At 36.2% G+C, this 22307-nt stretch overlaps 1 protein-coding gene across 6 annotated transcripts in view; it reads right to left on the bottom strand.

Moving 5' to 3' along the window:
• Window positions 1-22307, bottom strand: part of ADAMTS6 (ADAM metallopeptidase with thrombospondin type 1 motif 6) — a 227881-nt gene that overhangs the window by 185507 nt on the left and 20067 nt on the right. For all 6 annotated transcript variants that reach the window (XR_009452669.1, XM_059694536.1, XM_059694539.1 and 3 more), the window contains exons 4-7: window positions 21014-21182; window positions 16840-17039; window positions 16249-16332; window positions 15372-15517 (exon numbers count right to left, since the gene is read on the bottom strand). Coding sequence is in view for 5 of the 6 variants with exons in the window: in XM_059694536.1 (XP_059550519.1) it covers window positions 15372-15517; window positions 16249-16332; window positions 16840-17039; window positions 21014-21182 (599 nt within the window). In the remaining variant the exon portion in view is untranslated. The remainder of the gene's footprint in view (window positions 1-15371; window positions 15518-16248; window positions 16333-16839; window positions 17040-21013; window positions 21183-22307) is intronic.

The raw sequence follows: 22307 nt of genomic DNA, 5'->3' as shown, positions 1-22307 counted from the left end.
ATTCTGATAAATGCAGGTATAAGTCAAAATGCCAGTATGACTCAGAACACTATCGGGGGGAAAAAATTTTTTCCTTAATTTAAAGCTATACTTCTAGAAAGAAAGGGGGTAAGTTTTTAAAAGTAAGAAAACATATCTGATCAAAATTCCAATCACAATTAAGTTAATACAAAAAGTTTCATTACAAACGTCTCTTCCTATAAGGCACTGTTTATGGAAAAGGAGAAGTCATATTACAGGTTCCCTTCAAAAACCATGATTTGAAAGTAGTTTCAACTGCTGCCTCTTCTCACACACTAAGGAAGTGTTGCTATTTTTAGTCACCTTTCATTTAATAAACATTCAGACTCAGGAATATAGTCATTATTCTTCTCCAACTCTATGGAAAATTAAAAGTACTTACATGCCAAAGGAGAAAAGGCCGAGCCGATTTAAAGGGCTTCAAGGAGTGCTCGCCTGCTAAGCACCGACATGATCCCCTCATTCACATGCTGCACCCGCGTCCGGTATACAGCATGCTTACTTTATTTCTGGAAACTATGAAGCAACCCATTTTACACACTTGAATTTTCCTAAGGACCCAGCTACGCAGCAAAGGACCATGCTATCTGGCCATCCTGATGACTTCTAGAGAGTTTAGGTGGGAGGAGTCCCAAGGGCAAGCACTGTCTATTCTGAACTGACAGGTGCACGAAAAGAAGGAAATCAAAGCCTTCTTCCTACCCAAAATACTAAAGAAAAAACTGAAGAAGTGAGGAACTTCCATGGGAAAAGAGAAAAATAAAGTGAACATGAAATTAAAAATAAGTTTACTGGATATAAAATATCATTTACTGCCCTACTACTGAATGACTAGTCAGAATTAAGCAACCCTAAGTAACAGAACAAGATAAAAATAAAATCATTAAATTGGACATGTTTGTTTAAACCAATAAAATAGAAAGCTGGTAATACATTTAACATAGAAAGTGCATAATTCTGTCTGAATAATCAAAAGTTTGTATAAACAAAATTAGAAACTATTATGTACTATGTACTCCAATCATGTCTTATTTTACAGGTAGTATTTTTAAAAATTAGGTATTCTATCAGCTGCCAATGAATAATTAAGGTGTTACCACAGTGCATTACATGAAGTCACAAGATTATAGTTACTAATTTGTCTTAAGTGTAACAAAATTTCATGTATTTCACATATTTCATTATAAATATCAGTTGATAACTTCAACTATCGCTATAATAGATAACTTTAAGTATCATTATCAACATTAATTCTGTGTTTCTGAATGAAGGCAGAATTAATTTAAGTAACTTAAAATTATCTTGGCTAAAAGGAGATGAAAAATTAAGAATTAATCACCTTATAGAATTGCACCCCTGAAACCTATATAATTTTATTAACTGATGTCACCCCAATAAATTCAATTTAAAAAAGAATTAACCACCTTTGAAAGGGCTGAGGCGTGAAGCTGAAACAAGAATTAGTTCAAAATCTGTATACAAAAGATTAGACATATTCCTTCAAAACTAGAAAACGCCCCCCTCCACATCCAACCTCCAGTTTTGTTCTCTGAAGAAAGGAAACTAAAGAGGTTCAGTTTCGAGGACACCTTAACCAGTGAAAGGCAAAGGTGAAGCCCAAGTTTGACAAGAGTAGCAGTAAGTTTAACTGAAACCATCTGGCTTTAAGAACACTTACAATTAGGTAAAAAACTGTTGGGTTATTTTCTGGAGAAACTGATGGTCTCACATAAAAGATCCAATGACACTGACATATTTGCTTCCCCAGAAAAAAAAGCCAACCAACAGCCAATCTCCCAAAAGGAAAATCCTCCATCAACAAGCCCTCACCAATGTAAATAAGGCTCCCAATGAGCAGTTTGTCCATATGAACAGCTAGCCAAGGCACCTCAAAGAAAAAGTAAAAATAAACCAAGAAAAAGAGTGCATGTGTATGGACTTGTAGCAAATATTCTCATATAAGCCAAACTCTTTCCCACCTCATTTACTAGTACTTACTAGTATTTATTATTTGCACTGCTGTTTCCTATGCTTAAAACACATGCCTCCTCCTCCAATATGGCTGACTGCTCATCCTTCAGAGCTTTTAAATAAAGTTACTTTATCAGAGAGACTTTCTACCCTATATACGTATCACACACTAAAATTATGTATTTCTTTGGGTTTTTTAGTAATCTATTTCTCTCTCTAGAGTGAAAGCTAGGGACTTAAACTTGTATCTGTCTTCACTGTTATATGATCCCAACAACTTACACATAGTAAGCACTCAATAAATAAGGTGTTACCACAGCACATTACATTGAAGGTCTCAATGAATGAATATAAATGCAGCTCTTATGGTATTTCTTGGAGGAGAACATTTTTATATGCCTCAAAATTATTTTTAATAGCTTTCCTATTCCTTTTTCCAGTCTTTCCACTGAAGCTTATACAGCCCTATATAAATCTCTTAGTCTTTGCTTTCCATTTATCAATAAAATAGAAAAACAATTTATTCTTTTAATTAACTTCTGAAAAGTTACTGTACCATTTTAAATGAATCTTTCAGGTCCCCAAACCTATCTGAAAAGTTAAAATCCAGAACTCAAGAGAAATGGGCTAGTAGGCAAGATCCCCTAAATACTTGGCATAATTTGCAAGATTTATAATTCATCTTCTTCTCAGTCAATAGTGTTTTTAGGACATATGGCTTGTTAATTTAGCTCATGTAATATATAAACTAACCATCAGGAGATAGGACCAAAGATATGGGAGATTATCAAACAAAAAATATCAATGTAAAGCAAAGAAACAGAAGAAATGCTTTTGAAAAATCTATATATATAAACTTCCCAAATATAAGTTATTCATTTCTTCAGATTAATTTCCTTAATTTCCTCTTTTGCCTTTTTGTATAACAGGCAAAAATACTGTAATTGCCATAAAGAGAACCTCTAAAAAGAGAAAAGCTGTAGAAAGCAAGTTTAAAGGAGAGATTGGGAATTTGGTTGGTGGCATATTAAGTTTGAGATGCATGGAGATGTCAATTAGACAACTCAATGTACAAATATAGAGTTTAGAAGAGGGGTCAGGGCTACAGATGTATATTTGGATATAAATGGTGCTTAAAGTTATATATATGTTAGAGACCCAATGCACGAAATTTGTGCAAGAGTAGGCCTTCCTTCCCTCCAGCCACCAGCAGCCACCCGGAACCCGGGCTTCCCTCACAGCCCTGGCTTCAACCGGAAGGATGTCTGGTCTAATTAGCATATTATGCTTTTATTATTATAGATAATAGTGATATAGATGGGAAAAGAATTGACTCTAACGCCAACTTTCCACTATGCAACAATATCTATTGAATAAGTACTTGAATAATTAATATACTCCTCAAAATGACTATTTGATTTTATATGAAGTTAAATGTTCATCTTTAACTTTTTATATAAATGCAATAAAGAATTTGAATTGATAGTTAAAAATCATCCCACAAAGAAAACTTCAGGTCCAGATGTCTTCATTTGTGAATTCTATAAAACATTTGTGGAAGGAATAACACTGATTCTACATGAGCCTTTGCAGAAAATTGGAAAGGAGGAAATATTCTTCAACTCATTCTGTGAGATCAACATTACCGTAATGCCTAAACCAGACAAAGACATTATAAGAAAACTACAGAGCACTATCCCTCATAAAGGTAGATTGAAAAAGATGTAAACAAAATTTTGGCAAATCATATCTAACAATATACTAAAAGGAAACACATCATGACCAAATCCAAGAATGAAAGGTTGGTATAACATTCTAAATCAATCAAGGCAATTCACTGTATCAGTAAACTAACAAAAGAAAAACCATATGATCATCTCAATAGATGCAGAAAAAACATTTGACAAAAGTCAACAGCCATTCCTCATACAGACTCAGCAAACTAGGAATAGAAGAGAGCTTTGTCAGCCTGATAAAAAGCATCTACAAATACTCCACAGGAAACATCACATTTAACCTTGAAAGATGGAATGCTTTCCCACTAAGATCAAGAACAAGACAAGGATATCTGCTATCACCATCTTTATTCCACATTGTACTAGAGCAGCGGTTCTCAGCCTGTGGGTCGCGACCCCTTTGGCGGTCAAAGGACCCTTTCACAGGGGTCGCCTAAGACCATCCTACATATCAGATATTTACATTACGATTCATAACAGTAGCAACATTACAGTTATGAAGTAGCAACGAAAATAATTTTATGGTTGGGTCACAAAATGAGGAACTGTATTTAAAGGGCCAGAAGGTTGAGAACCACTGTACTAGACATTCTAGCCAGTTAAATAAGGCCAAAAATAAATAAATAAGTTCAGAATGAAAAAAAGTAAAACTATCTTTAATATCAGGAAACATGGTCATCTTTGTAGAAAATCCATTGGAATCTTTTAAAAAGCTACTAAAATTAATCAATGAACTTAGCAAGGTTGCAGGATAAAAAATCAACTGTTTTTTTATATACTAGTGATGAACAATTATAAAAACAATACTATGTACAATAACATAAAAAATAACAAAAGGTCAGAAATCCACAAAATAGGGCTGAGTACTCTTTGAAATCAATAAGAATAGATCAGAGAACCAAGATGGCGGCATAGGTTAACGCTGGAGTTTGCTGCTTTGAACAACTACTTCAAAAGTGAAACCATGGACATCACCCAGAACCACAGGAACGCTGGCTGAGTGGAAGTCCTACAACTAGGAGGAAAGAGAAACGCATACGGACACTCAGAGAAGGCGCGGTGCTGAAGTCAAATTCTGAGGTGCGGAGTGCGCGGAGCGGGCTGGCGGCGGAGGGCGCGGTTGTTGTTTTCAATCGGGAGGGAGTCGCAGACTCTGAGCACCAGATCCAGGCGAGCCTTTAGGGACCCAGACTCAAACGGGAGAAGCGGGACTGTCTGGCTTCGGTCAGAGCGAGTGCAGCTTTCTCTCCGAGCTTTGCAGCGGGTGCTGGGACTCAGAGAGGCAGAGCCCCTTGGGACAGGACTGAGAGCCGCCATAACTGCTCTCTCCGGCCCACCCTGTTGATCCTGTGCGACCCGCCCCGCCCAAGCCCTGCACAGAGACATTTGCCGGATAGCCTCAGGCAAAGGCTAGATTAGCACCTCCCTAGAGGACAGAAGTTCTCTCACTGCTGACACAGCTGATTCTCATAGCCACTTGGCCTGGAGGTCAAACCCTCCCTGGAATTAGCTACAACAATCAAGATTTATCTATAAGACTGCGAACAAAGACCACTAGGGGGTGCACCAAGGAAGCATAACAAAATGCGGAGACAAAGAAACAGGACAAAATTGTCAATGGAAGAAATAGAGTTCAGGACCACACTTTTAAGGTCTCTCAAGAACTGTTTAGAAGCTGCCGATAAACTTAATGAGATCTACACGAAAACTAATAAGACCCTCGATCTTATATTGGGGAACAAACTAGAAATTAAGCACACACGGACTGAAATAACGAATATTATACAGACGCCCGACAGCAGACCAGAGGAGCGCAAGAATCAAGTCAATGATTTGAAATGCGAGGAAGCAAAAAACATCCAACCGGAAAAGCAAATTGAAAAAAGAATCCAAAAATGCGAGGATAGTGTAAGGAGCCTCTGGGACAGCTTCAAGCATACCAACATCAGAATTATAGGGGTGCCAGAAGATGAGAGAGAGCAAGATATTGAAAACCTATTTGAAGAAATAATGACAGAAAACTTCCCCCACCTGGTGAAAGAAATGGACTTACAGGTCCAAGAAGCGCGGAGAACCCCAAACAAAAGGAATCCAAAGAGGACCACACCAAGACACATCATAATTAAAATGCCAAGAGCAAAAGATAAAGAGAGAATCTTAAAAACAGCAAGAGAAAGAAACTCAGTTACCTACAAGGGAATACCCATACGACTGTCAGCTGATTTCTCAACAGAAACTTTACAGGCCAGAAGGGAGTGGCAAGAAATATTCAAAGTGATGAATAGCAAGAACCTACAACCAAGATTACTTTATCCAGCAAAGCTATCATTCAGAATTGAAGGTCAGATAAAGAGCTTCACAGATAAGGAAAAGCTAAAGGAGTTCATCACCACCAAACCAGGATTATATGAAATGCTGAAAGGTATCCTTTAAGAAGAGGAAGAGGAAGAAAAAGGTAAAGATACAAATTATGAACAACAAATATGCATCTATCAACAAGTGAATCTAAGAATCAAGTGAATAAATAATCTGATGAACAGAATGAACTGTTGATTATAATAGAATCAGGGACATAGAAAGGGAATGGACTGACTATTCTTGGGGGGGAAAGGGGTGTGGGAGATGTGGGAAGAGACTGGACAAAAATCGTGCACCTATGGATGAGGACAGTGGGTGGGGAGTGAGGGCGGAGGGTGGGGCGGGAACTGGGAGGAGGGGAGTTATGGGGGGGGGGGGAAGGAACAAATGTAATAATCTGAACAATAAAGATTTAATTAAAAAAAAAAAAAAAAAGGAAGGGCTGAGTAAAATTAGAGACGTAAATAAAGAGCTACTCCTTGTTTACAGGTAGGGAGAATCTGGATTGTTAAGAGGTCAGTTCACTAGATCCAGCCCAAACTCAACAGAAGTAGATTACATAAAGTAAGGAACACCAGGAGAGAGATCATTGGGGGCCATCTTAGAAGTCTGCCTGCCACAGTGACCAATATTATTAATGTAGCCACACATTATTTTTGTTGAACACCCCTATAATTCCTCTAAAGAGACTCTAGAGACAAACTGCATGGTTTGTTTAAATCCTAGGTCTTCTAATTAATGTGTGATCTTGTCAATCATTTAATTCCCCAGAACCTCAGTTTCCTCATCAAAAAAAAGGAGATAGTAACGGAACTTATCTCATAAAGTTATTATCCTATATAATAAAAGCCTAATATGCTAAGTATCTGACCGTTCGTTCGACTGTTCGACCAGTCGCTATGATGTACACTGACCACCAGGGGCGGACGCTCCAACAGGTAGGTTAGCTTGCTGCTGGGGTCTGATTGATGGGGACTGGGTGAGACAGGCCGGACACGGACACGCAATGGAGCCCTCCCACTGTCTCTCCTCGGGCCCTGTCATGCACCAGTGGGATCCCTTGGCCTGACCTGCACCCTCTCCCAATCTGGGACCCCTCAGGGGATGTTGGAGAGCCAGTTTCAGCCCAATCCCCGCAGGCCAGGCCGAGGGACCCCACTGGTGCATGAATCCATGCACTGAGCCTCTAGTGAGGTTATAATGATCAAATATATGTAAAGCAATTACATATTTGTCATATAATAAGCAACTGCATAAACACACTCATAAAACCATTATAAATACTAAACTTATTCCTCAAAGTTAAGTGTTTATTACAACACATCCTTCTTTGATTTAACTATTTAATGATGCTGTTAGAAACAAAGCACAATTTTAAGGTGTGTACAAACATATTTACTAAATCGCATGTATTTACTCAACCTTAGGCACTAAAGTATTTTCTTATTCCCATTTGTAATTAAAGTTTAACAAGCAAACATAGGTAATGCCTGGGATGATCATAATTCTGTTTTACCTGGTTCTAGTTTGTACCTGTTGTATAGATATCATGTCAATGGTACTCTCTTTCACTCTTAAAAGTATCCTAGATAAGACAAGAAATTATGGTGCCCAAGTCTGTCATGATCATAGATTGGAATGGAAACATCTAGATAAATACATCTAGATGGAGCCAGTGACCAGCAAAAAGAAAACAAAAAAGAAGAGATCAACCGAAGGACTTGTATGCATGCATATAAGCATAACCAATGGACATAAGACACTGGGGGGTAAGGGAGGTCAGGGGATTGTCAAGGGTAGGGGAAAAAAAAGGAGACATATGTAATACTCTTTGTAATACTTTAAGCAATGAAACAATTTAAAAAAAAAAAAAAGGGTGAGGGTAATGGTTAAGAATGACAGAGCCAGAGTGGTAAGAGAATAATAAATTCTTCACAATGTCCAAATACCAAAATGAATTCATCCACAATCTGAATTCAAGATTCTTCTGTGGCCTGTAAACCTAGCATAGTCTTAAAAACTTAGTAATAGCTCATAAAAATTTTAACTGGCATTTCCTTAACAATTAAAAAAAACAACCATAAATGCATACCAAATAAATGTCAATGTACCATATTTAATTTTCTTTTCCTTTGTTTTAATATGTAATCATGAAGCCAATATATAATTCTGATATTTAAAAAAAATAAGAAAACTTGTTTAAATCTATACATTACAGGCCAAGTTTTAAAAAGAAACCATTTTTTATAGCTATTTTTAATCTCCCATCTAAAAACATTAGTTCACTTTGGAAAGTATAATCCCTTTAAATTCCAGCAGCATCAAAGCAAATAGTCATGATCTCTTAAGAGGATAAATATGCTCATTTTAATTAAATGACTAAATTATGTAAGTTGGTATGCAATTTTTGCTTCTGTATTTTGAGATGTAGTTATAGGTCCTATGTATTTTATTAATGAAAAACTGAAAGGGCAATATAATTATGGCAGAGTATCCTATTAACATATGAATTTCTTAAAGATTTGTATCTTGAATTTTCAAGAATTTAGGCTAATAAAAGGAATGAAGTTCTGGTATATGCTACAACCTGAATGAACCTTGAAAACACTATGCAAAGAAGCCAGTCACAAAAGTCTGCATATTACATATTCCATTCATATGAAAAGTCTAGATTAGGCAAACCTACAGAGACAAAAAGTAAATTAATGATTGGCTAAAACTGGAGCTAGGGTAGGGTAGAGGAAGGGAATGGGGATGACTTCCTTTGGGAATGATGAAAATGTTCTAAAATTAATTATGTTGATGGGTGCACAACTCTGTGAATACACTAACTTCCATTGAATAGTGTACATTCTTTTGAGTAATTTGTATGGCCTGTGAGTTTTATCTCAATAAAGCTATTACAAAAAAAGAATTTAGGTTATAATTCCTATCTGAAATATATACTATTATATATTACTATCATAAAAATAGAAAACATTATTCCAATGCTAGATGGTAGACAAAGCCAGGAAATGTATGCATTAGTGTGTTCATGTTAATTGCTCAACATTGGTGCAAGTACACTTTATGCTATTAAATTCCTAGTGATTTTCAGACTACAATGGATTTCTTTAATATTTTTGCACAAAAATAAATTTTTAAATTGGCTTAACTTTAAATTTGTGGAGGATATTTCCTGAATTCATGAGGAAATATAAACAGTTTTAAAATAATCTGTCAAATAGCAAATTTTTATTCCTAAATAGCTATTAATTTAGTTTCTCAATACAAAGGATAATCTGAGTTTTGTATCAAGTGTAACATTTTAAGTGTATACATACAGTCCTATTTTATCTTCTTAAATTCTGTTTCCAGAGTTTCAAGTACAAAAATATTAATCATTTCTTGACCTAGTTATACAGTGTCACATTCCATTTTTTTAAAAGTTATTATCAAGATGATTTAGGTAAACACTAATAATCATGAAATATTTAAATAAATCTAGTCTATATAAGCAATCAGTATGTTACTGCTACTGATATTTCAACTAAAAAAATTCACAAAAATCAAAGATCGGTTTCATTATTCCACCATTAGTGTTTATTTATTTCATATGGCCATATTCCCATAGATGTATACATTATGGCACTAACTCTGGTATTCAGAGCTACAATGTCAGTTAGTTGATATACCATAGAGAAGCATTCATACATCACTTTAGAAAGTGACATGAAACGGCTCTTTGGTATGGCAAAGTGTTAAGATTCAGTAAAGCCAGCAGAGTGACATCAGCAAGATGATGAAATAGAAGATACCAACCTTCATTCCCCCACAAAAACAATTAGGCTGCAATCAACAAATGAAAAGAACCCTGGGAGAAGGGCTCTAGAGTGCAAGTAAGCACCTACCTACAGCAACATAATGGAGCAAAAATGGAGAATAACTACACAGAAGGGATCACTGGGGAGGTCGGCTTAGTGGAGATAGCTGACGACAACTAGGAACAAAGAAAAAGGGTGGGAACCACAAAATAGAGACCATCGTGGTCCTCAGTGGCCTGCTCTGCAGAGGACCCCGGCATCCTGTGCCCCTGAGGGCCTCAACAGCCCTCACGACAGCTGCAAGCTCCGCAGCTGCAGCTTCCACAGCATGGGCCCCAGCAGCCTGCTCCACAGAGGACACTGGCTGCTTTCCCATCCAGGTAGCCCATAGCCATCACTGCTCCACAACTGGGAAAGAAGCTGCTGTGGTGGTGCGCTGGGGCGAGGGCTGCCAGCACCTTCCAAACCTGAGCACACCTGACTCCAGAGCCACAGTAGCTCCGCTGACTCCTGCCCTCCAAACCTCGGCTCCAAGGCCGCTCTGCATTCACCCATGCTCCAGACGCCAGCCTCGTGGCTGCTCCACACATGCCCACACCTCACAAACCAGAGCCAACACCATTGCCCGCATCGTGGGTCCAAATGCTGCCGCTGCTCCGTGCATGCCCATGCGTCAGACTCCGTCTTCATAGCCACTTAGTACGTACCGCATTTCACACGCCATCGTCACTGCAGGGCAACCTGTACACCAGCTCCTAGAGCTGCTGTCACACTGCAGGCACTGGCACTGTGTCCCCGGCTCCACGGGTGTCTGCAAGCTGGACCTGGCACCAAGAGGAATCTCCTCCCCAGCTGCATATCACATACCCCACTGGGAGGAAAAGAGACCAGGTGGTCCAACCAACCTTCACTGCTGCTGCAGACAACTGCAGCCTGGGCCATTGAGAACCCCTGAAATCTCCCAACATTAACTTCAGCTGATGGAGATGCATGGCGACTACCCTGCTGGAGTTTCCTCAACAATTTAAAAGTAGAACTGCCATGTGATTTAGCAATCCTACTTACAGGTAACATATCCAGAGGAAGTTAAATCAATAAATTAGTACCTGGAAGAGATGTCTGCACTTCAGAGTTCATTGCAGCACTATTCACTACAGCCAAGATATGAAAACAACCTAAGTGTCCATCAACAGATGAATGGATAAAGAACATGTGGTGTACTTATGACCCAGCAATTCTACTTCTGGTATTCCAAAAAACCCAAAACACTCATTCAAAAGAACTCCTAATTGGTAGTCACAAAATAGTCATGTGACATAAAGTATAGCATAGGAAATATAGTCAATAATATTGTAATAACTACGTATTGTGCCAGGTGGGTACTGGAAATATCAAGGGGAAGACTTTGTAAAATATATCATTGTCTAACCACTATGCTGTTCACCTGAAACTAATGCAAAATAATTCTGAATATAAACTGCAATTGAAAAATAAAATTTAAAGAAAATTACAATTGTGGCCCTAGTTGGTTTGGCTCCATGGATAGAGTGTCATCCTGCAGACCAAAGGACCCGGTTTGATTTCGGTCAAGGGTATGTACCTTGGTTGCAGGCTCCTCCCTGGCCCAGGCCCTGTGTAGAAGGCAACCAATCAATGTGTTTCTCTCACATCGATGTTTCTCTCTGTCTTTCCCTCTCTCTTCCACTCTCCCTAAAAATCAATGGAAAAATATCCTCTAGTGAGGATTAACAAAAATAAAAAAAACTGCATTTATGGTAGACAACCTCTGGGGGAAAAAAGAAATGTGTAATATACAGTATATACATAATAAAATATTATTCAGTTATAACAAGAAGAAAGTCTTATCATTTGCAACAACAGGGATGAACCAGAAGGGCATTATGCTAAATGAAATACACCAAAGAGAGTAAGTCAAATACTCTCTGATCTCACTTATATGTGGAATCTTAAAAAAAACAAGAGCAAAACAAACAAAACAAAACAAAAAAACCTCATAGAAACTGAGAATAGAATGATAGTTGCCCAAGGTTGGGGGTGGGGGAAATGTTAGTCAAAGGATACACACTTTTAGTTATAGGATGAATAAATTCTGAGGATCTAATACACAGTATGACTATAGTGACTATAGTTAATAATTCTGTATGTATACTTGAACTTTACTAAATTAGTAGATGTTAAACAGTCTCACCCCAAAAAAAGAAATAAGAAACAAAGTAACTATGAGGTGATAGTGTGTTAATTAACTTGATTATGGTAATCAACACAAAATGTATGTGTATACCAATTCATCATGTTGCATACTTTAAATATACACAATTGTATATTTGTCAATTATACCTCAATTATTTTTAAAAAGATTAGATAAAGTTAGCTGATGTAGCCCTAACTGGTTTGGCTCAGTGGATAGAGCGTCGGCCTGCAGACTAAAAGGTCCAGGTTCGATTCCGGTCAAGGGAATGTACCTTGGTTGCGGGCACAGCCCCAGTGGGGAGTGTGCAGGAGGCAGCTGATCAATGTTTCTCTCTCATCAATGTTCCTAACTCTCTATCCCTCTCCCTTCCTCTCTGTAAAAAAATCAATAAAATATATTTTTTTAAAAAGTTAGCTGATGTATAACACTTATTTTATATATATATATATATATATATATATATATATATATATATATATACTTATGTATAAAAATAAATTTATATAAAAATTTAAATATATATAAAGTTTTAATATGCTCTTTGGTGTTAATTCAATATTTTTGATACCATGTAAAATAACAAAATTTTTTTTACTTTAGTTTCTTTCTGTCTAGTCACAGTGATCTGATAACTTTGTAGCACACAGTTTATTTTACATTTATATCAGTAAAATAAAACAATGAAATTTTATTTGCTAAGAGGAGATAACATCTTGAGCTTTTCTACTCTTTTCCAAAAGTAACTAGTATTATTACCTAAGAAACTATAGTTCCAAATGGTTTTCTGCTTAAAACATTTAAATCCCTAGGACAAAATTAGACCTAGTGGAGATAAACATATCCATTAATTTTTCTTTGGAATTCTCGATAGATACATTATACATTCTCCCTAGTGAGCCGCCATTTCAAGCAAACATAAATCACTATCGTACCTCTAAATGGCGGAGTCCTAGCCCTGAATATGTTAATAAGTGAGTTACATAAAACAGTTTTCAACATTACTATAAAATTGTCTATGGAATTCTCATAATTACTTTTACTAAAAGTAGTAGTATGATTTAAACATATTCAATTTCACAAATCAAACATTTATAAGGGAGAGTCAAGCACTGGTAAAACCTCCAAATAACAACAACAACAAAAACCGAAATATTAGAGATGACAGCCATCTCCTTTGGCTAAGTCACTCTGTGGCCCTAATAATTCAAAATTACTTGTAGACTTTTAAATAAAGTAAAAGTTAGTTTGAGACTTCAATAACAATTCAAATCCATTTTATACTTCCCAAAGGGACATATTTCTAACCTCCACTACATAACCAATATAAAATGACATGAGATATCAACCCGTTAAAATACTGTCCTATTAAATCCTGAGATCATTTCTAGTGCTGGTCTGACCATTTCAAGACAAGTTTACAAAGAAAATTTTATGTTCAAATCTCAGGCATCAAAAAAAGCACTAAAAGTTCTTATTGAAGCAAAGGTCTCTGCAGAGGATCAAAAAATATCTGGGCCAATTCAGAGTAACAAGTCAGACAGCCAAATGTAGCCAGTGCAAAGACAGAGTGGCTAACTGCCCAGATGTACTTCACTCCTCAAATACTTACAAATGTGCACTGCTGCTGTAACTCCTGTCACTTGATGCAAAAGTTACAAATCCAATGCAGATACAATAATAAAAATGTGAGCATCAAGAGCCACTGGGCATTGTCTTTGTGATGAGGTAGGGCTTTATAAATATAAATACAGGAGCCAATGTAAATATCTGTAATCATTTTCCTAACCATATTAATAGACATTTTCCTCAAGTAATTTCATTGACATTAATGATATCTGTATATATTTTTACACAAAGCTTTCTATATTTGCACAATTTCTAAAATATTTTAACTTCTCAAATATATGTGGGAATCATTCCAGATCACAAGATGCCAAGGAATTGCAGAATTTATCAAACTGATATATCAACACATATGAATATAAAACTGTGCCATTTTGTTTTTATTCAACAAGCATGTCATAAACAAATTATTCTGGTTTATGATGTCAGGTAAATGAAGGCAATTAAAGTAAGTCTAACTGTTAAAAAAATAAACTCAGAAACTTTACAACTCTTAAGAGAAATTTTTTTTAAGCTAAATTCACTCAAGATTCTGGGTCTAAAGATTCTAATCCCATATTCTTTCTACTCCCTCCATAGTGTTTGATGTAGAGTCATGAGCACACCAGATGAAGTATATGTTAAATACCGCCTTGCAAATTAAAAGAAACAATCAAAATAACAAGGGCTATTGCATTTAGCTAAGATAGAACAATGCTTCCACTTTGTTTATTGTTCTTTGTTATTATTTATTGTTTTCAATATTAAATGCTGATTAGAGGTCAAAAGACAAACTTATCTTAAAATGATTTAAGCATACTTCTAGTCAATCATAACTCAAGTATAAAAAATCCAAGACAGCATAATATAGTCAAAATAGACAGAAACACCAGGGTTTGAGTCCTGTTTTTTCACTTATTAGCTGAATGATCTTGAGCAACTTAGTATTTTGAACCAGTTTCCCCATTTCTTACATGGGGAAAATAATAACAATATCTACTTCACAGAGTTGTTGGAAAGTAAGGAATAAAATGGATCTGAAAACAGTTTTGTAAAACTGGTTAAGAAATAGATGCAATCATTGGGTTACCATTAAATAATGTTTGCCTGAGAGACAAGCTATTCAACATATAGTATAATAAAGCTTCATATATATATATATATATATATATGTGTGTGTGTGTGTGTGTGTGTGTGTAAAACATATCTTAATTTAAATAGTTTTAATTAAATAAACATTCATCTAAGTAAACGGTGTAACTACTGATGTCCACTCTTTTAACACTTGGAGTTAAGAATAATTAATATATGTTATAACCAAGAGTGATGACATTTTTAGTTTTAAAATATATTTTTCTCATGCTTTTAAAAATCTTGCATTTAGTATGTTCAATTCACAAAGCAAATATGTGCTTCCAATTAAACCCTATGAACAGACCTTAGTAGAAGGTAAGATATTTATTAAATTTCTATCTCAACTAAATCTTTCTTTTTCTTATTTGATGCAAACACAATAACAGTGTAATATATTCTTTCTCAGTGGTGAATAATAAATTACCATTTTACTTTCTCTATATTCATTGCCTAAATAAGGCTTTAGATAGAACCAAATATAGTTACAAAATCAAACACAACAATCAAAGGTAAAATACTTGCAACAAACCATACCTAGTCATAAGAACCGCATTATCGTGGTGGGCAATCCCATTTTCTGGAATGATGTTTCCATCAGTTTGGTGGGAGAGAATGGATTTCTGCCATTTACAGAAGCTATTGAGGGACTTGTCTGCATGGTGGTTTATCTCCAAGTTTGGCTGCAATACAACATGCATACCAGAAATGTTCCAAACAAATTACTAAGGTCAGTTGTTAAAACTTTTGAAGACTAAAGTGGGGCTATAATTAGAAGCAGTGGTTTCTAGGAATACTCTCTTGCCAATTTTTATCTCTGTAATATCTGACCTAGAGCTAATTTAGTGTACTATTAAACAAACATTCTTTCTAGTTCTAGCTTTAAGATAATGTGACTATGTGTGATTATCAGCATATAAAATCAACCAAAACCACTATTAGAAGGTCTGTTGTGCAAATGTTTATTTTTATACTGAAACACACAGCTAATATACATATATAGCTCTAACATGACATAAGAGGTATATTCTTGGAAACTTTAAGTATGCTAAATGTGCCCTAGCCGGTTTGGCTCAGTGGATAGAGCATCGGCCTGGGGACCGAAAGGTCCCAGGTTCGATTCCGGTTAAGGGCACATGCCCAGGTTATGGGCTCAATCCCCAGTGGGGGACGTGCAGGAGGCAGCCGATCCATGATTCTCTCTCATCGTGGATGTTTCTATCTCTCGCTCCCTCTTCCTTCCTCTCTGAAATCAATAAAAATATATTTTTTTAAAAATTTGCTAAATGCTCAGTGCTGAAAATCATACTCAACTAGAACTTCCTAAGAGGAGCAATAATGCAATATATTGTTTTATAATACATAATTCTATAGCCTGTCAAGATTTTAGATTTATAAACTAACTCATTCTTACCTGATCATCCGTGAGAACAATTAAGCGGACCACTATAATATTCACAACGTTTCCTATGCTGGAATCACGGTAAAGTTTGGCAACCTGACCTCCAGAAAATAAGAAAAGACACAAAGTCAGACAAAAATCATAGGGTGATTAATATTTTTATAGAGTGGCAAAATAATTGTTCATGAATTTAGCTACTATGTATAAAAACAGTTTTCTTTCATCCCGTCACTTAGAGCAATACCCTCCAGACGCCTCGGTAAAAGGTCCAAGTCTACCTCAAGAAATATTTTCTCCTAAAGATGAACGACAACACAGTGATTAAGAGGATGAGCTGATGTGTCAAGTGAAAGAAAACCTCTTCAGCAAGATTTAATACGACCTAACTAATTAAAAAGTCATATTATCTGAAAATAATAAGATCACTTTAAATGCATTGTCTATGGAACTGAAACATTAGTAGATCACGTCTTTTTCATTTTAGAGGAATAAATTCTTAAAATCATTATTTCCCAATAAAAATCTATGACCTTAGTAAAAAAAAAAAAAATACACATAACAAAACTATTAAATTTAAATATTATGTAGAGGGATCAAACTTACAATATTCATTACACTCAAAATGTAATGTTCAATGTCTTTGCGGCCATGATAGGACACCATCATTTTGTCTGCCACGACTAATGTCTCCACAAAGCGCTCGATGCTTATCGATCTCCTCGGTCTGTGTGTGCCATTCGTTGGTGGTGCAGAAGGAAAAGGAGATGTGTCATTCAGCCACCAAGGGTTGCCACCTATGAGGTCTACAACAGAAACAATTAACTAGTTCAGGTAGGCTCATTAATTACATTTATTTATTTATAGGTCTTTCCTTTAGACACGCTTCTCATAAATTCTCTAACGTATTAAGATTTTTCAAAGTGAGGGGAGGGGATGAGGAAATTCAGTAGTCAGAAAATTAAACTCTTTAAAGTTTTCAAAATAATTATATAAAAAATCAAACATTCAATTGCTTATGAAAACAAAATAAATCTAATGTATTACTTAATAAAAATATTTTATTAATATTCAACTGCTCGTAAGAACAAAATAAACCAAATGAACTACTTAATAAAAAGAATTTTCAAATAATCATTTCACATTATTCCAGTAAGTGATTACATCATAATACTTTTAAATTTAGAATAGGTATTTTAAAAAATCACTTAAGGTTGTTTAAAAAGCAACTAGAGCACTAATTTTCTAAACAGCCTAAGACAGTTCTGATGAAGAACATTAATGTTGCAAAAGTCTATTCCTAAGATGAGCATTTATTTTTAAAGTAAGATGCTCTTATTAAACTATCTTAATTAGAGCAATTCTAGTACACTAGCTATCTCAATTCTAAAAAGCTTTGAATAAATTTTTCACTTAATTTTGCAGTCTACAACTATTTATACTGACAGAGTACCCAGAGTATTTCTTTTCCAAAACCTAGAGGTAGAGGGCATTAGAATGATTCCAGCATGACTCACTTTAAACTACATCTCAATGTGGACTGTGGTTGACCCACGGTTTTCTAGACATTTGGTTCTTCAGTGCACAGGAAATCTGTTAGTGCTATGGCATTTGTAAATACTTGCCTCATTTATATTCATTTTCACTTAATAAACTTGAGCAGGTACAGGTCCTCTGCATATCTCACTTATATTTCCTTATATACAGAAAATCTTTTGACCCTCCACTTATTGAAAAATTTAGTAAGAAAAAATTAGATTAATTTATATACTTGACAGAAAGTGGTACTTTCTCTATCTTTCTAACTTCTTTAACCTTTCCTTTTAAATATGACTTTGGGAGAAGTTATAAATTTTAAGAAATAAGATGAATATGACCATGAGAAGAATCAGTCAAATATTTTTGAAACTCAGTAAGTTAGTGTCTTGAACTAAGCTGTTGAAATAGTATCACAATTAAGATCAGTAGTTCTTGCCGAAACCCGTTTGGCTCAGTGGATAGAGCGTCAGCCTGTGGACTGAAAGGTCCCAGGTTTGATTCCGGTCAAGGGCATGTACCTGGGTTGCGGGCACATCCCCAGTAGGAGATGTGCAGGAGGCAGCTGATCGGTGTTTCTCTCTCATCAATGTTTCTAACTCTCTATCTCTCTCCCTTCCTCTCTGTAAAAACTCAATAAAATATATATAATAAAAAAAAAGATCAGTAGTTCTTAACCAGACATTTCCCAAACTTATTGAATACAAAACACTTTTTTCCCAATAACATCTAATGACATTCTCACAGAACTTAGGGGACTGCTACCATATTCCCATTATTGGGAAGCCAGTGAAGTGTTTGAAGGTGTGTAGTACAGCCAGATCTAGGTGGCAGAAAGACAAAGTTGGAGACAGAAAGACCAGTTAGAAGCAATTACAGTGTACTAGGCAAGAGACAATGAGGGTATGAACTAAATCAACTGGTGCTAGGGGTGGTAGAAATGGCTATTGAATGGAACAGATTAAAAGCAAGGACCATTTATGGAACAGTCTCAGTAATGCAGGGGGGGAGATTGTAGAAGAAAATCTTCCCCAAAAAGAGCAGAATTTCATGATGGCAATTTGACTCATGCCTAAACCATCTAATAAAAGCATAATATGCTAATTGGACCAGACGACCTTCCGGACGAAGCCGGGACTGTGAGGGAAGCCCGGGTCCTGGGTGTCAGAGGGAAGCCAGAGCAGGCAGCCAGGGAAGGAAGGCCTACTCTTGCACAAATTTCATGCATCGGGCCTCTAGTTAAAAAAATAATGATCTGCCTGAGTAAGACCACTTAATGAGATAGGCACTTCAAAAGGGGATGATTTGCACTGGCCAGTTTGGCTCAGTGGATAGAGCATCGGCCTGCAGACTCAATGATCCTGAGTTCGATTCCAGTCTAGGGCACTTACCTCGGTTGCAGGCTTGATCCCTGGCCATGGTCAGGGCATGTGCAGGAGGCAACCAATCAATGTGTCTCTCACATTGATGTTTCTCTCTCTGTCTCTCCCCCTCCCTCCACTCTCTCTAAAAATCAATGGAAAAATATCCTTGGTTTAGGATTAACAACAAAAGAGGATAATTTGACTACTAAAAATTATAATAAACAACTAAATATTTTAATCCTCATTTTTACAAAATTATAGATAGTTGTACTTATAGCCTAACTTTCTTAAACATAAGATAAAATAAACTACTTCCATAATGTTTAGATTCCTTACTCAATACAAAGACCAATTAAACATTTTTTTTATTATTTACTATGAAATTTTATTTCATGCCCTAAGTGGATTCACTTGAAGTGGCGTTTTTCTAGTACTAATTATTCTGACCAACAAAGGACCTCAGAGATTACTCAAGAAGAGAGAATGCAGAATAAGAACAGTCATTTGAGGAAAGAACTTTAAAGAACACTTATACTTGAAGCAGAAAATAAGGAGCCCATGAAGGACACAAAAGAAACAAAAGGGTGATGCATTCACTAATTGCAAGGCAATCCACTCCGTTTTTTACAAATCTACGTATTGAACCCATTTTTCATTAAAACTACTTGTTGGAGAATTCTTCTCTGCATTAAGCTGAAATCTGCCTTTGAAATACGATGCCCCTAGTTTCAGCTACTATAACTACACGGAAGAACAAATCTAGTCATATGTGTGTGTGTGTGTGTGTGTGTGTGTGTGTGTGTGTGAGTGTGTGTTTTCTTTTAATGCTAGAAACAGTTACCCCAATAATGATAGCTACAATTTAACTGAGTAACTAATGTGTAATAAAAGGAGTACTCAGAGAGAGAGGTTGGGTAATTTGTCCAAAGCTACACCAAAGCCCGTGTTCTTTCTACTATGTTATGCCATGTCCTCTATTTCTCTAAGTTTTCTAATCTTTAGACTGAACAGCCTCCTAATTCCCTAGCTCTAGTCTTGCTCTTCTTTAATTCAGTCTCTAGATGGCTGCCAGAGTAATCTTTATGAAATCCAGATCTGACCATGTGATTCCTACTGCATAAAACCTTTCAAAGGTTTTCCAGCACACTTAGGATAAACAAACTCCTTAACGTGGTTTATAAGGCCTTTGTGATTTGATTTGGCCTCTTCTAATTTCTCCAGTTTCATCACTCACTACCACACCCCCAACTACTAAGAATCTCACCCCTATTTCTCCAACCCACATTCTAATATCCAGTTATATGAACTGTCAATTCCTGGAACATGACATTCTCTCTTCAGATTCAGAACCTTTGTAAATGCTGTTTCCTCTATATGGAACGCTACCAACTGCTCCCTCTACCTTTGCCAGCTACCCTGTCTTACCCCTTGGGCCTCAGTTTAGAAGTCACTTCTTCCATGAAGCCTTCTTTGGCCACTGAAGTTTAGGTGTGTTGCTCCTTCTATATATGTTTACATCCTCAAATACCACCTTAAAACTCTTCAAGTCTTAGTCAAGTGTCTAGATTCCTGTCGCTAGCATAAAAATATCAAGCTAAGCAAACAGCACCAAGTGCTATGAAACACCTGTGCATGAGAACTATAACTACTACCTGGATGAAATAAGGTAGGCTTCTTTCCCCTTCAAAAGTAATAGAATTTTACACAGATTTCTATTTCAAAGAGATTCCAAGATTGACTTAACACTACTGATGGGTGACATTTTTAGAGAGGACTCTGGACATTATCATTTTAATTACTCAAATTATTATTTGCTTATTATTGTTAACCTTGCCAGAAGAAACAGAATGGCAACACAATACAGTATGTCGCTCACTCACCAGAAACCCCGCAATGGGAGTGATCATACATATGCCGTTGCTGAAGGGTAGACTTTTTGTAAATTACATGGGGATGGCCATTTTCATAACTAAACTGTTTGGAATCCTCTGTGGTATTCTTTAATGGTTCAATAAAATATTCTTCATCTTCTGTTGCAATAACACCATGCTAACAGAAAAAGAAACAAAGAATTTGCCAAGAAGAAGCATTTGAATATTATCATTACCAAAAATTAAAAATAAACAGATACCTCTCCAAAAAGGTTAAAACACATGTTAATAAAAATTAAGTAAATTGTCCATACTCAGCAAAACATTATATAAATTTTCCTTTCCTTTGAAAAGGATGTTTAAGTACCTCTACATGTTATGCCCTGTACAAAGCATGACACATACATTATTTCCTCCAATCCTCCTAACAACTCTATGAGGTCGCAGAGATCTCTATGTGCACATGAAGACTTATTTTCTTTCCAAATTTTGCACACTTAACTATCTCCTCTGTGTTTAGGTATAACTTTGTAAATCAGCTTGGCCAATAGAAAATGGGCAGTGTTGTACATGACCTTCCGGCCAAGCTCCTGAAAACCTCCCCAGCAGAATTCCCCACTCTGTCCAGAAAAAAAAAAAAGACCTAGGGAAGGTGGAAACCAAAAGAGAAAGAACCTGGGTCCCTGAAGGACCTCGGGAAAGCTGTTGAACATAGACGCTGATACAAGGGAGAAATAAACTTTTATTGTGATAAACTTTTATTGTGACATTTTAAGGTTTATATTTCACCAATTAGTATGTCCTTAATTAATATACCTGCCATATATCACTGTTTTGCCAATGAAGTAGCAGGCTCAAAGGTTAAGAACTTGCTCAATATTATACAGAGGCAAGTGAAGGAGCTGGAAGACACACAAAACTCTGCTCTTATTCACAGTATTAATTGCCTTACACTTAGTTATTGAGCCAAGTCCTACTCAGCTCAGTCACTTCTCTTTAAAACTTTCTCTAGCTCAACTGGAGTAGCTTCCCCCACCCCCCGAGTTCCAACAGAGCTTATTATTTATTTCTAATTTATTTATTTTTAATTAATTCCACACTGCTTTGCTACATCTCAACTCCTGAAGCTGTGTTTCAATGTATTATAGCTTTTCAACTGCATGTGTTATCTTCCCAAGTATACTAGATGCTTTCTTAAGGCAAAGGGTTCTATCTCCTACTTCTCTGTATCAGTTACAGCCACAGAAAGTGTCCCACATGTATTACACTAAATAAAAAATTGCTAATTAAAAGAAATGAGATA

The sequence above is a fragment of the Myotis daubentonii genome, chromosome 4 (genome assembly GCF_963259705.1).
Source record: "Myotis daubentonii chromosome 4, mMyoDau2.1, whole genome shotgun sequence".
Lineage (NCBI taxonomy): Eukaryota > Metazoa > Chordata > Mammalia > Chiroptera > Vespertilionidae > Myotis > Myotis daubentonii.
This window is presented reverse-complemented; position numbering and strand designations above follow the sequence as displayed.